Source organism: Apodemus sylvaticus, chromosome 12 (assembly GCF_947179515.1).
Source record: "Apodemus sylvaticus chromosome 12, mApoSyl1.1, whole genome shotgun sequence".
Lineage (NCBI taxonomy): Eukaryota > Metazoa > Chordata > Mammalia > Rodentia > Muridae > Apodemus > Apodemus sylvaticus.
In genome coordinates this window covers 41,261,615-41,277,142 of record NC_067483.1, presented here as the reverse complement: position 1 = coordinate 41,277,142, position 15,528 = coordinate 41,261,615, and the positions used below count along the sequence as shown (strand labels likewise).

Here is a 15,528-nt window from a genome sequence, read left to right as displayed (position 1 = left end):
TGAGATTGATCGAACCTCCCATTCACCAGGCAGCCCCGACCGCCGGTCGGGTCACCACAGAGAAGTCTCTGCCACAGGCAGCCACAAGTCTGTAGTCACCACCTGCCCCTCCCCAGGGAAGGGCTCTTGGGGCACCAACATACTTCCTGGGTTGATTGAAGCCTAGAGGGAAGGTTTGGAACAACCCTGAGAAGAAATATGGGTTCATAGTGCCTACGGTGCTTGGTTCTTTAAAGGTAAAAGGGAGGCATGTACGGCCCCCCTGGATACACCCTAGCAGCCCTGCTACAGGGGAGCTGGGGTGAGAAAGCTGGGGCTGGGCTCCGGGCTCCAGCAAGCATCCAGCCACCTCAGTCCTCCACCCTATAAGGGTTCCTTTGGTCACTGGTTCAGAAGTTGCAAAACCCACTTCCAAACTATGCAAATGAAACTAACCCCAGGGTCACTAGAGGCTGGATCTAAATCCTGCCGGAAGGGAAGGGGAGTCTACAGGCTGCTGGCAGGCTGAGGGGTGGGCGGCCAGGCTTGGAACTGCCTTCTGCCTAGTGGAAATCCTTGGTCACTGCCTTGGAAGGGAGGGAAGATTCTTTTCCCCTGCTGTCACCCAGCTGTTTGTAGCCCAAGCAGCAAGAAGAATCAGGGATGACATCACGGTTGAAGAGTTCAGCTCTGGCCTTGGGGCTTGAAGCAGAGGAAAGCTATCCGACACAGGGGGCCCATGGACCACAGGCATTGTTCCTCCGGGACCCCGCTGGCTGGGTAAGGTCTGTAGAGCTTGCTTCATCTCCTGCCCATAGGTACCAGCCTCCTCCCTGGTTCCTCCCTGCAGCAGAGCAAGGCGCCCACATTCTCAGCCCTGTGCAGTCAGGCCAGCTAGCCCATGGCCTCCAGCCGGACTGAAACAGCCAGATCTGGGGCCCGGCCCCTCACACAGGCGCTCCGCCCTCTGCCTTTACTGCAAAACACGAAGCCTAATGCATTATGGTCCTAAACAAGGATCCAAGGCACAATATGAAGTGACAGTCTTTGGGGCTAGGAACTGAAACAGAGTTTAATCCTTTCCTGGTCTTGGCCGTACTGCCCCAGACTTTGTCCTAAGCGTTCTGAAGCCTTACTGGCCCTTGTTGTCTCTGCCTCATCAAAGACAGGTAACAGTCCTTACAATGTAAGATTAGAGACTCTGTACTTTAAACATCTACACCCTGGGACCATCAGCCTCCCTGTTGTCAAGGTCAGACTGCTGCTGTCCCCTCAGCCTAGGTCCTCTAGAGGGAACTTAAGGATGTAGGACAGTCCTTCTCATCCCAGGAGGGTAGACCCCGTGTGACTCCGATCCATTGGAAACTCCATCTCCACCCCCAACCCCAGAAGAGAATAGCCGTGACTCCTTCATTTTGAGCTGGGGGCCAGGACTCCAAAACCAACTCACCTCCCTCCCCAACTTTACTGACGCTTGGGGGCAGCTCCGTGCCCTCCCCCGACCCCCACTAAAAATAAAAAAGTAGAAAGGCTCCCCGCCCCCAGGGTGCTTTCAGCTCTTTTCTTTAATAAGGAGACGCAGCTCATTACAAAATAACAATTTGACAAGAGATCAGACAAGAACAACAGAGTCCACACAAGGGAATGGAGAGAGCATAGCCAAGCAGAGTGGGGAGGGGGAGGGCTCCACGCACGTCCTTCCTAGGAAGACAGGGAGGGCTCCTGGTGGGGCCAGTGCATTCCAGGGGTCACCGCACACTCAGCCTCTGCCCCGGTTTTGAAAGTTTGTGGGCCCAAGGTTTTCAGAAAGCAAAGCAAATCCTTAGATGAGCAGAAGTCAGGGCAGAGCGGTGGGGCTTCCAGGCCCTTCCCCTGCACTCCTGGCTGCTGAGGAAAGCTGTGGGGGGAAACTGAGGCCCACGCATGACTCCCGCCAACCTTGCCAGACTCCGCTGCCACAGTTCCCAATTTCAGTTTCTGTGGAGACCAGAGATCTCCAGCCAACCCCACCGTGTTTCCCTGGCCTTGTCCACTACACTTGCCCAAGTCTGCCTGAGGTCCCCTGGATTAGTAACACACGAGTGGCTTCTGGGGGTCCCTGTGGGTGCCCACGCTGCTCCGGCCCCATCTGCCCACCCACTCACTCCTTGACATGTCTTCCCAGGCTGCCCTGGTTGCTGACGTGAGGCTCAGAGCTCGGTGCTCCTCAGCTGTGAGGGACCCCTTATCACCACCACACCTCCAGCTGGCTCTCAGGGCACCCTGCTCTGTGGCACCGCCACACATAAGAGAGTGGGTGGAGCAGGTAACTGCTGCAGTTGCAGGTTTTCCCTGTGGGTCATTCCTCCACTGTTTCTGTGGGCCCTGGCAGCTCAGGGAAATGTAGGCAGGGCTGGCCGTGTCCATCCCAGGCTGGCACTGAGGACTTCTGAAGACCCTGGTTGCCTCCAGGCCTCCTAAGAGGATATCCAAGCCACAGTCACAACCACGGCCCCACCTCCAAGTCCCATTGTCAGACTCAGGCCACAGAAGCCAGCCAGGGGCATCTCCTGAGACCCCACCAGAAGCCCTGAAACACCAAGTGTCCTCATGACACAGGGCTAAGGGAGCAAGAGAGGGTGACAGACAGGTGAGCCCTTCACAAGTATTCTGTAGGGAGCCAGTTAGAGGGACAGGGGGAACCCTGGAAGGAGTTGAGGGCACCCTCCAGTAGGAGGCCCCTTTATGGCTTTTCAGTTTATTCAAGACAGTGGGAAGAAAGGGATCACGTCACACACATGGAACACGGAAGCGACAGGACACCAGACGCCAGGCTAGACAGGGCACTGTGTCCCAAGGGTTGGTTAGCCCTGTAGACGTGCAGCAGACCTGCCTTTGGGGCTAGTGTCCTTCGGCATCTTCCCTGGGCAGGGCTGGCACCGGGGCCAGGACATTATCTCCCTCTGTGGACATTCCCTGTAGGGGGTGGGGGGTGAGGACAAAGACTTTACACAACATAAAATCAAGGAGCAGCCAGTTCTGTAAACCGGGTCTGGGTTGGAAGATCAGGGGACTCTCAGCACTGCCATGCGGCTATTTACAGAGTTGTAGACATGCATCTTGATTAAACAAGATTCTGCTCGTATGTTTATAGATAGCATCTTCTTTTATAATATATAACTAAGTGAACATGGGGGAGGGGTCCGGTGAGGCTCAATGGCTTCAGAAGGTCCCTGTTTTGTTGTTACTTCAAAAATAAAGTATATTCATATATCTTCAAGTCACAGTGTCCCCTTCTCAATATTGCAGTTCAAAAAACAGGCTAAGTCAAAACTGGTAACCAGCCTCTGGCCCCTGGGACTGAAGGGAAGAGGGACCAGACACAATACGGATTAGCCAATTAAACTTAAATTTCACATTAAACAATGAATCACTGTGTATGGTACACTATGTCCCAAAGACTGTGTAGGACAGCCTTATACTTCAAAATTATTTGCTTATCTGAAATTCAAGTTTAACCAAGTATCCTGTATTTGTATTTGCCAAATCTGGCAGCTATTACCAGGCTGGTGGGCCACCTGCTGCTACCCACTGGCTCCAAGAAAAAACCCCAAGCAGCCTGCAATGAGAGGAAGACGGAGCCTGTGGGCCGGTGGGTGAGCAGTGGATGGAGAGCAGGGGACAGGGCGAGCTCCCGCTCCTCCTCCCTTCAGGAAGACCGCTGCTGTGTACACCCTCGAGGTCAGGCTCCCCCGACAGAGTTGAGAGACCTGGCCTTCTCAAGAACTGACATTAAATGAATGAGGGGTTCCTTCCTCTGCTAGCACCGCCCACCCCTAAGTCCAGCAGGGAGACATGTGTACAAAAGCTACCTTTACGAAGAGGCCTGTGGGGAAAAGCCTCCCACCTCTCTCACTGAATCTTGGGACCAGCAAAATCACCACAAACCACTTCTACAGAAACAAAACGACATGTTGGCTTCTTGGGAAGAGAGGCCGAGGTCTTTGGCTGGGCCTCCCCCATCCTGCTCATTCCAGGCCCCTGCGTGGCTGGGCGCCCTCTGCTCCCCAGGCCTCAGCCCTTATTTCTGGGTCTCAAACTGCCCCAGCACTGCACAGCTTGCTTCTCTTCTGGGAGGATCATTGAAGGAGAACATGTGTCCCGGATCCCGGGTAGAGTGGAGTTTGGGTATTCATGGTCTTAAGCTTCCTTTAAAAAACCAAAACAAAAACAAAAATACAAACAAACAGACCCCTCTCGTAAATACTTTCCCCTCTGGAAAAATCTTCCATTCACAGAAGTATCCAAAATCCCTCACCAGCCAGAAACATTGACTGTCTCTGCTCAGTCTTGATACCCCAGGACCCTGGCATCCCCACAAATAAACCCCCGTGGCAGTGAAGGCTTGGAATGCAGTGCTGGGGTTTGGGTCATATCGGCCTGCCCATCCCCAGTGCAGAAATCCTGAAGCCTCAGCATGTTCAGCCCAGCCCCTGGCCCTGGATGGGTGTGGTCTGCTTGGGCGGCTAGTCGGGCGGGCGGGGACCAGCCCTAAGCCTGGGGAGAGCCACTCCCAGCATCAATGCTGGCTCCAAACTAGTGATCATTGTCAAAAAAGAAGACCAGGCCGGCTGCCCACAGTAGTGAGCTCTGGCCTGTCTAAGCCCAGGAACAGTCAGTCAAAGCAGAGACACACCATTCCTTCCTTCCCTCTGTCAGCAGCGCAGGACGACTGTGGGCTATGGAAGGGCTGAGTAAGGTTTTTAGGAGAGAACCAGAGGAGCTTAGAGGTGATTGGGGAAGGCTGGGAGAACACAGGAAGAAGGTAAGGTTGTCAGGGGAGTTTCTGTGAATGGGCGGAATGTGGGTGAGAAAAGCCAGTATGGGGAGGGACCGGGAAAGCACCAAAATTCCACAGAAAAAGAATCCAGTGACATCAGATGTCCGTACCAGAACCCTGGTACTCTCTAACCACCTGAACTCTGAGTGTATCCGGTGGCTCAACAGGACCAGAACTCTGGTCCCAAGGACTACAGCCCATAATTCATCCAGAGCCCTCCTTTCTCAGTATTTAGCATAAACACACATACAGAGCATATATGAAATACACAACTTCCTACGTACCAAGGGCCAATAGCAAAAGGCTCTCTAAAAGAGGCAGGTCCAACCTACTTCACAGTCTGTTTCTGGTAGAAGTGTTACCTCACTCCCTACTTACACCAAAAAAAAAAAAGCAAAGCAAGCCCACACAGCCCCCATTTTCCCTAAAATTAAGACACTGTGCCTCCTCCATGCTGGGTTCTCAAAGCCAAACTCTACAACACCATCCATCTCTGAGACCTACAAGAAGCAGAAGGGCCCAGATGGGGGGCAGAGCAGAAGTCCTGCCAGGTTTGCTGTTGAAGAGCATGGCCCCGGCCCGGCCCCGCCCCCGCCCCGCCCCACCCCCACAGGCTTCAGGAAAGCCCTATATTTCCTGTGGTAAGAGAACAAGGGCCTGAGAGAATCAAGAACAAATGCAAAACCAAGGAAAAGGAGCAGCCTCTGGCTCCACAGAGCCTAAGCCCCTGCCCAGGCGGAAGGTTGTGAAGGGTACTTAGTGCAAGCCTCACTAACATAGATATGGCTTTTATCAACGCTGGGGACAAGTCGGGAACAGGGAGGAAATGCAAACTGAACACAGGGTACAAACCTTAGCACGTTTTCTCTGCCTCCCATTTGAAATGAATGCCCTGTGTTTCCTGGCATTCAGAGAAAACTGTCTCTAAGGAATGGAAGGACAAGGCCTCTCCACAGGTCCGTCTGGGCCTCTCCAGCTACCATCACTGAGGGTCAGAGGGTCCAGAAGGTCAGGAAGGGGAACTGGGAGGTGTCTGCACTATCCAGCTCACCGCTGTCCACCTGAGCTCCCCTTCTCGACACCTCCTCCTTACCTGGACCTCAAGGGAACTAAACGCTCAAGCATCCCTCTAACAGGTCTCTGGCTCTGTGCAAAGCACTTGACTTCAGACGGTATTTTTCCACTTACGCAAAAAGGGAAACAGAGGCAAAAGCAAGATGATACGTGGATGCAAATGAACGCGCAGCTTGCACTCTGCAGAGGGGGAAGCCTCGGCTCCCCACTGGACGAGGCAAAGATCCAGGAGCTAAACTGTAGGCTTTCCGAGTAACGGGACTTCTGTTTCTTCAAAGTTTGATGTTGTCAACAAGGGTGACGTCCCGGGGCTGGTGGTCCCTGGTAGAGTCCGACAAATCTAGTGAATAGTTTATTTCCATGAATGTCCCCAAAACCCCACTCCTGGGGGGTAAGCCATGACTGACAAGAAGGAGTCTGTGATGGCATCAAGGGCTTTGGTCCTAGATCTGAAAACACCCAGTATCATGTCGTGCCGCCTTCCAAATGGCCATTCGCAAGGACTATGAGAGCATCAGGCGCCCACCCACTTAGGCAGTGGGCTTTGTTTACCTTGGAGTCTCTGAAGACTTCCTCCTCTCACATGCCGTCATTGTCTGAGGCTCATTCCAGAAATGAAGAGAGATGTTCAAAACAGAGGCAGGTGGGGATGGATGGACACATGTACACACACGTACACACACACACACACACACACACACACACACACTACTGCTGGCCACTATGTTGCTTTCACAGTCAAGGAAACAGAATGTGCTTGCCGTTTTTGTTGGTCCAACACCCAGGAAAAGCAGGAAGTGCTTCAACTCTGACAGTAGAGGGCCCCACTTGGGGTGAGGGGAAACCGTGATGTAGGCATGCAACAAGGATCGCTCCTAGGCCAAGAACAGAGCCAGGCTTCTCTTTCACGTCTTAGGGGACTCTCTTCACACAGCCACCAAAAGGAAGTTGGTCTTTAAAAAGAAAAAAAAAGGAAGGAAAAACAGGACACACCGCAAACAAATGAAGAAACCTCTAAGGTCGCATAACTGAGGTATTGATAGCTCTGGATCTCGTCAGTGTCCTCGGGGGCGTGGCCCCAGCTGCTGTAGCCTACTTGTTCTTGCCCAGAAGAGCATCCACTTCTTCCTCAGGCTTAAGAGAGTGCCACTGGGCGATGGGCCTCCGGGGGTTGGCCAGCATGTCGGACCAGTGCCGCAGCTCCGTGCCTGTGGCGTTGCTGCCCACGAAGATCTTCCCGATGGCTTCGTTCTTGCCCAGCTTGTCGTAGTCAAGCACGGTGACGACCACCTGGACTTTCTGCAAAGCAAGCAAAGGAAGGAAGGGCTTCAGAGGAGAAGTGGGAGCCCGTGACGTGTCCTGTCACCCGCAATTCAGAGGAGAAGTGGGAGCCTGTGACGTGCCCTGTCCCCTGCACTGCAAATGATAAGGCAGGAAATGCCTCTAGGTTCCTGGCTTCTAGTCCAACTCCAGTTAAATTTCAGTGTAGAGGCCACCGCTTTTTTTTTTTTAAGCAACCTATATTTCTGCCAGCAGGTGTACTTGAACACACACCACGCTCTAGGCACTGTGAGACCTTATGGAAGGGGTGTGGCCTCTAATGAGGTCAGTGGATACATAATAAAAAACACCAAACTGTTTCTCAAATACAAATGACTTTTTAAATACGTATTCTTGCCTGTCAGTCTATACTATAAATGGTATGGATATACAAAAATATATAATGTTTTAAAATCAGTTCAAGTTCAGATAATGGAGGCCCTTCAGAAGGGTCCTCAACAGGGCCCCACCCCAGCACTGCCAGACCCAGAGCCCTCCCCACTGGAATGCACCCGGCCCGTGGCTGACCTCTAACTGACCCCCCATCCTTGTCTGGTTAGCTCAGCGCCCAAGAACCCAAGGCCCTCAAGGCTTAAGCACCTGGATCTGCTCGAAGGGGATCTCAAAGCTGAAGGACTCGTTGAAGTAGGGGTTCAGGGTCTTCTTCTTCACCGTCGTCTTCTTTTTCTTGAGTCTCTTGCCGTTCTGCATCAGGTGGATTTTCACGTAGGGGTCTGCAGAGACAGTCCCAACCCAAGCGATGCCTCAGCTCCGACACCGCCCCCCCAGTGCTCCCCAGTCTCCACCCTGCTGAAACCAGGCCACTGGGAAGCCCAGAGGAGGGACAGGAAGTCCCAGAAGCAGAGGGAGACATGTGGGTCCCGGGTAGGAAAAGTATTGGGCTATCTCTAACTGCTCACTTATAGGTTCCTAGTGCACGAAGTCAGGGGAACAACATCTGAGTTTAAGAAAGGCCTTGTAAGGAAGGGTAGGGACTAACTGGACAGGTGCCTGCGCCAGGAGGTGACTAAGAGGCAAGAAAGGCAAAGCACACTTTTGCCAAGCCTGACCCTGCACATCCCGTCTCCCTAACTTGGCCGATGAGAATCTGAGGAGATGATCAGTCCAAGGTCACAAGTTTGGCCAGTGACAGAGGCAAAACCCAGCTGTAAGGCTCACTGTCTGAGAAGGCCCAGCAGGGGTAGTAAGCTTTACCATTAGCTCCCTGTGGCACAGGCTAGCCCTGTGTTGGATATACTGCCAGGTAAATCTGAAACCAACAGCATCCACTTCCGGAAGAGAGTTGACAGAGCCTGCAGCCTCTTCTGGAAAAGTATCTCCTACTCTGGTGGCAGAGCAGAAAGACTGACTTTGGTTTAAGCCCCATGCCCTGCCTGCCTCTTCTGACACTTTCTGAGAAAAGTTCTGGGTCGTTAGCTTATTTGGAGAATGAAATTCTTCCATCTTCTCCTCTGTGGCCCACGGAGCATGGCCAGAGGGTTATTTATGGGAAGACGCTCAGGTATGGACAGACAGCTGGGGAGGACAGGAAAGCCTGTAGCTCAAATCAGGTGAGACTTTCTATTCTCCCTGGGGACTCAGAGCGGCGACTGGCTCACTGCTGCCACACACTGGCTCCCAGTGGTTCTGCATCACCTGAAAGGCCCCCTACATCCATCTTCTTCAAGTTCTTGGCCTCCAGGATACAGACGGTGAGCTTCCCAGCAGTTGGCACATAGCGCAAGGAGGTGCAGATGTCACCCAGCTTCTCTGGCTGTCCAGGGGAAGAAGCAGGATTTAGGTCACTTCAGCTATCACAGTGGCCTCTAGTGTGACTGACCCCATCTCGCCAAGACTGGCAACGCGGTGATTTCTGCCTCGTCCTCAGCTCCCACATCTGTAGCAGAGGTGGTCTCCAGCCTCTGACATCAGTACCTCATACTGCAGTTCGCAGCCATGGCCTGGGGAAGCTGACATTCAAGAAGGCAGAGGACGGGCTATAGTAGAAGGACCTGGCAGGCCTGATGTATGTAGGGTATGCGCAGATGCCCGCCAAACTGTGTGAAAGGGGCACAAGAAGCAAGTGCTGGGTGGCCAAGTGGTTAGGGAGCTTCTTCCCTGATCACCCCTGCTCCCTGCCATCCTTTGCTATGGGGCTTGCAGGGTGATGTGATTCTCAGACCATTTTCCTTTCCATATATTATATCACTTAAACCTTTGTGTGACAAGGCAGGGACACTTTGTAACTAACAAGAAATCCAGGTTGCCAGGGAGACCTGTTCCTCAGAATCAGACAGCAGCATAGCTTTGGGCAGGAGAGGTCTCTGGACTCCTGGCCTAAGGCCCTGCCAGACCCCAGTTCCTCAGGGATGGAACTGTCAAGGTAAAGATAAGACCAACCATTCATGCCCTCCTTCAGGATGCAGACCTTCATCCCTGACAACAGGCAAAGCCCATCTATGGAAGGAGTTCAAGAGCGTTTATCCCGCACCTCCACTGAACACCGTGCAGGCTGAAACAGGTTACCAGTGCTGACACGGCAGCACACTAGCTGCGAGGGCAGTGCTGGCACACAGGGAATGAGGGGTTGATGGCTGTGACTTAAAGCCAAGCCAAACACTGAGAATCCTACAGAATCAAGGCTGGCATTTCTGGTGGGTAAACTGAGGCACAGAGTCTGATGGACAGTGGGATCTTAAAAGGAAAAATGATAATGGCGTCCTTATTCCATGGCTCGCTTGACAGACACCAGGCACCAGGCACGGCGCTTCTTATGGGCAGTTCATTCCCAGCTGGAAGCATCTGAAGGAAGGCACCAAAGCCTTGATCATCAGCGAGCCAGTGGGGAGCTGGACTCTTCACCAGCAGACCCGACTCAAACGGCCGCCCTGCCTGTTATACATGTGGCAGAGCGAGCCTCAGGCAGTGCTGGGAAGCCTGGTCTCTCTCCCTTCCTACCTCTTCTTTCTCTCCGCCCTGCAGGTCTCTCCATTCCTCAATGGGCTGGCCGAGGTCCACCGTGTTCATGGGCACTTTGACCTCCCCGATAATGTCGTGCTTAGAGAAGCGGTCGAAGTCATAGATAGCCATCACCAGGGTTTTGCCTCCTAACTCCTGGTATGGCACCTGTAGGACACAGATGGGGTCAAAGTGGCTTCATCACTTGCAGGGGATGCTATGGGAAGACCCTGGAGCGTGGTGGGCCTGTGTGGCTCACAGGTACCAGGCAGACTGTAAAAAAAAAAAACCAGCATGTGAGATGGAAGGGAGGCTACTCCAGCCTGATACTGCGCCATACCGAGCATATCTCAGGGCAACAGCTGAGGACCAGGGCAAGGTGTGCAGAACCCAGGGGCAGAGGGAGCCTGAGCCGTCGGCTTCATCACCTTGAAAGTGAAAGTCTCGTTGAAGGCTGGGTTCAGTGTCTTCCGGTGCACCTTGGTCTCATATTTCTTCTTCTTGTCTGGGAGGAGGAAGACTTTGACATAAGGGTCTGATGTGCCGCCCATGTCCAGGGCAGGGAGTTCGGCAGCCTGCAGGACACCCACGGTGAGCTGTGGAAGAAAGAGGGCGTGTCTGAGCCTCTGGACAGCTCCAGCACCAGATCTAGTCCCAGACCCGGCTCCTGCCAACACCCCAGGGGGAATCTTGGGAGTGTGGCTAGGCCAAGCTCAGCCTGTAAGTTAATAACAGAGTTCATCTAAGACTTTCCCCAGTAAAGGCTTATGGTGAAAGCCAGGTTCAAGGTTAAAGATATATCTGTCCTGTGGCTTCCAACTGTCCCACTCCTCAGAAAGGCACACAAGGCCTACCTGTCTCTAGGGTAACCGCTTCGACCCACACCCTGTCCCGTTCCCCAGGCCCACACACCTGGTTGGCCTGGAAATCATAGTCCAGGGAAAACTGCAATTTGCCCAGGTTCTCTGGTTCTTTCTCCTCCTCGCCTTCGCCTTCTCCCTCTGTCAGGCCTGTCTCTGCATCGTCGTCATCCTAGGAGAGCTGCAGGCAGGGAGAGAGTTTAAAGGAGAAGCAGAACAGCCCCTCGCACAGACAGCAGAAGCCACCTCAAAGCCCCCAAGCGCGACTCACTTCCCAGGGATGCCGTGGGGAGATCCACTGGCTGGGGCCTGGCTGGGGCCTGTGTTGCCTTAGGGTACAAGGCAGGCAGCATGCGAGGTAGGACAGCGTGGCCTGTGCAGGGCTCAGCTCCCCACAGCTCACAGGACACCCCAGGCAGGCCATAGCCCCACGCTTGGAAGCTATGACTCTGGCTTGTGCCAAGAATCTCTCCCCGCTGTGTGGTCAGGTGCCACGCCTCAGGCCAAGCAGCTTCTAGAGGCAGGGGGCGCTCTTCCCTCGTAAAACCCTCTCAGACCTTTACCCAGCTCAGATTTACCCAACCTGGACGAGACATACCAAGATTGCAGTCCAGTCAGGAACAGGGCGAGTCCAGAGAGGCAGAAAGAGAGGGAAGTGGTATAAGAGAAAATCCTTCCACTCCCACGAGCTCCTGAAGTCATGGCTACTTGGTGAGATCAGGCTGGGTTGCATGCATACATGCTTACACACACATATGTGTATACGCAGGAACACACATGCATGCACATACACATGCATACATGCATATACATACCTAACACATGGGCAAACATACACACCATCCACGCACACACACACACACACACACACACACTGTGTGTGGGCTTGGAAGACCAATAGGCACACATATGTGTATACGCAGGAACACACATGCATGCACATACACATGCATACATGCATATACATACCTAACACATGGGCAAACATACACACCATCCACGCACACACACACACACACACACACACACACACACTGTGTGTGGGCTTGGAAGACCAATAGGCACACAGACATGTGAGCATTCAAAGGCCATCATGACCCTTGGCTGGAGTTGGGCTTCAGTCCCTCCTCCCAGCCTTCAGGATGACACCTTGAGAAAAGACTTCCCCCAGTCCTTCCCAGACAGACAACAGTGAAGACAGTGAAGGCCCAGGCTGAACTTTGAGGAGGCACCGATTTGTCAAGGGACCTGCTGAAACCAACACCAACCAGCTGGGGTTGAAACACCATTATCTGATCGTGATGGATGCCACGTGGTCCTGTCCAGGTGCCTTAGAACCTGACTGGGACTCATCTGAGCCCCGCCCCCGCCCAGCTAGATGGATCTGTCCTTCTGTCTCTCCCGGCAGGAAAATTCCCCTGCTGCCTTCCTGATGAACATCATGGGTGTCTAGCGCTCTGTCCCAGTGGCCCCCTTGGGAGTCATACATTGTTCCCTTGTTTCACTCGGGTAAGTCCCCTCCCCTCCAGCCCGGGGTGGATGACCAGGTAACACAGGTGCGGGCCCTGGGGCCCATGTGGAGGGTATGGCCACTGCTTAGAGGCTGCGGGAACAGCTCATACAGAGGAGGTAGTGGTTTAGCTGTGGAAGCCCAGAAGCCTTTGCCACACCTTGCAGCACCAGGAAAGCTGGGCAGGGCCCCCTCTCTGCCCCGCCCTGCCCCACCCTGCCCCACCCTGCCCCACCCCAGCGTCCTACCTGGCCCCCTTTCATGTCCTTCATGTTCATGGCGTTCTTCATGCCTTTGCCCTTCTCCTTCTTGTTCTTCTTCTTCTTGCAGCAGCACTTCTTACAGATACAGAAGCAGCAGGTGAGCAGCAGGAGGCCGGCGACCACAGCCATGGCGATCAGAGCCCAGGGGGGCACTGCCGACACAGAGCGCCCCAGCGTTAAACTTTCCGAGCCTCACCAGCCCTGGGACTGGGACTCCCCCAGAGGTAGGTTTTCTGAGCTCTAGTTCTCCCAGAAGGCTGGCCTTGCTTAGCCAGAGGGGCTGGAGCACACCTACCCCACTCCCTGTGATGCCTGAAGCCCTGTCCCACCTGTGTGGCTGACCCTGCAAAGCCCACCCTGGTTCCACACAGAGAGCCTTTTCCAGGAGTTCTCAAAGCCTCATTTTCCACACTCCAAAGTAAAGCAGTTTCTATATGCTGCTGAAACCCTGAATAATACTGTATATTTCACCTTTTATCTTCAGCTTTTTTGAGGAGGGATTTTAAAGTTGTACTTGAACTCGGCCCCTGTAGCTTAGAGTGTGTAACATAAACTCCCTTGGTGCCTTTCATTGATTTCAGATCACACTCCCAACCCATGCCTCTGCAGGAACAGTCCAAACCGAGACCCAAAGAAAGAAGCCAGCAGATCCCGTTCCAGTGCCTCCCCACGCCCTCTGGCCTGTCATAGGCCCCAGGCTAGCCCAGTAACCCTCCTGGCCTGTCATAGGCCCCAGGCTAGCCCAGTAATCCTCCCTGGCCTGTCATAGGCCTCCAGGCTAGCCCAGTAACCCTCCTGGCCACAGGGCCACTCACAGGGGATCTTGTTGATCTCATTGAAGAATTTCTCCTTCAGCTTGGCGAACATGTCTTCTTGGCTCTCGCCAGTGCCCGTGCTCTCCGTAGAGTTGTCGGCAGGCGCAGCGGGCACAAGGGGCATGGTGGCAGTGGTGGTGGCCGGAGCCACAATGGGCTCCTGGTTCCTCTTGAAGATGTTTCTCATGGCGGCAGAGGGGATAGCTGGGGGTGAGAGGAAGAAGGCAGGGTAAATATCCCAGAGGCTCTGCACAAAGGACCAGGAACCATTTCTAAGCCAAAGGCAAAGGCTGCTTCTCCCTCTGTGGTGTAGTGTTCACAGAGTGCAGAGACAACAGCCGTGTTCACAGAGTGCACAGACAACAGCCCTCAGTAATGTGGACATGCGCAGGACCATCGTGCGTGGGGCCTTGACAGGTACCTGCTGTGTGTGTGAGCCCCTACAACCAAACAACCTGAGGTTCTTTTGTTGTTCTTGTTTGTTTTCTTTACATTCTTCTCACTTAACAGCCGGGGAAACTGGCTCAGAGATTAAACTGTCCTGAGGCCACCCGGCTGCCGGTGGGAACCCAGCCTGACAGACTCTGCCTGGCTCTGAAGCCAATGCTGCTTTCCTGGGCCGTTCACATCCAACCTCCCGCAGCTCTCGGGAGGAGCAAGGCTCTCACAGAGGTCCTCCTCAGTGTTCCTCCTCGGTGCTCCCTGACTTCCACAGAATGGCTCAACCAGCACCATGGCCCCCTGGCCTCCAGCCCTTGCTCTGGACCTGTTCAGATCATTGCTCTAACCCTGCTCCTCCCAACAGCCCTACAGCAAAGAGGGGGCATTCACTGAAGACGGGAAACCGGAGGAGAGGGGAAGAAAGGCAGAGGCAGAGACACGAGGGGACCCAACGATCCCACCAACCAGAGAACTAAGATCCTTGGCGCATCTTGTGCCCGTTTCCATTCTGTCTCCCGTGTCTAGATCATGCCACACATCCGTTGGCACTCTGATTTCTCTTTTCCTTTATGAGTCCATTTTGTCTTCATCACTAAGTGACTGAATAATCTCCTACTGTTCATGGTGGTACCGAGAGGTTTTCACTCCATTTCAGGCCAGTGCTATGTGGCGGGAGGAAGAGTTAAATGGTAGCACTTGCTTAGCAGGTGCTGGCCCAAGTTCTGTACTCAGCACACATGTATGTATAATATATATATAACTACATATACATATTATATAACATGATATATATGCTATATATATTATGCATATATATGTAGCTATAACCACATATCTATATATACACGTCTATAGCAAGATGAGCATAAACCCTGGTCTTCATTTAAAGCTGTGCTCTCCTGAGCTCGCAAACTCTCCCCTGCTCTGTGTGTACTCTCTGACACTCTTCTCCTTCGCAAAGGGCCGGGCCTCTTCAGCTCATGTCCCGACAGGACAGGGCTGTGTTGTGCTGTGTTCACACTGGCTGCTTCTGTGTCGCATACGCACTGTCCTAAGATGTCTTGACATCTGGCTTGTTTGCTTCTCCTGTTTGTCGTTATGACTTGTATTTCCCTACGGACTGGTGGGCAGCAGGATACTACCCATCAGCCATTCGATAATTAATGTATGTATGTATGTATGTATGTATGTATGTATGTATGTATGTAAGTACACTGTCGCTGTCTTCAGACACACCAGAAGAGGGCATCAGATCCTATGATGGTTGTGAGCCACCATGTGGTTGCTGGGAATTGAACTCAGGACCTTTGGAAGAGCAGACTCTTAACTTCTGAGCCGCATTTTCTTTAGGAAAAATGTCTATTCAAATTCTTTGCCAATTAAAAAAAACTAGGCAGGGCACATCTGTGCCACTGTGTAACTGTGGAGATCAGAGGACAGCTTGAGGAATCTATTCTCCCTTTTTAAATAGTTGTCTTTTTATTGTTGA

At 53.1% G+C, this 15,528-nt stretch overlaps 1 protein-coding gene across 1 annotated transcript; it reads right to left on the bottom strand.

The window, feature by feature from the left end:
• Nucleotides 1-6,905: 6,905 nt before the first annotated feature.
• On the bottom strand, nt 6,906-13,785 carry Syt2 (synaptotagmin 2). Its single transcript, XM_052200690.1, has 8 exons — nt 13,599-13,785; nt 12,769-12,935; nt 11,063-11,182; nt 10,579-10,746; nt 10,151-10,318; nt 8,849-8,966; nt 7,793-7,926; nt 6,906-7,171 (listed from the first exon to the last, which is right to left on the bottom strand). Exons 1-8 carry the CDS (start codon nt 13,783-13,785, stop codon nt 6,965-6,967), a joined length of 1,269 nt encoding a protein of 422 aa, XP_052056650.1. The 3' UTR covers nt 6,906-6,964.
• Nucleotides 13,786-15,528: the final 1,743 nt, after the last annotated feature.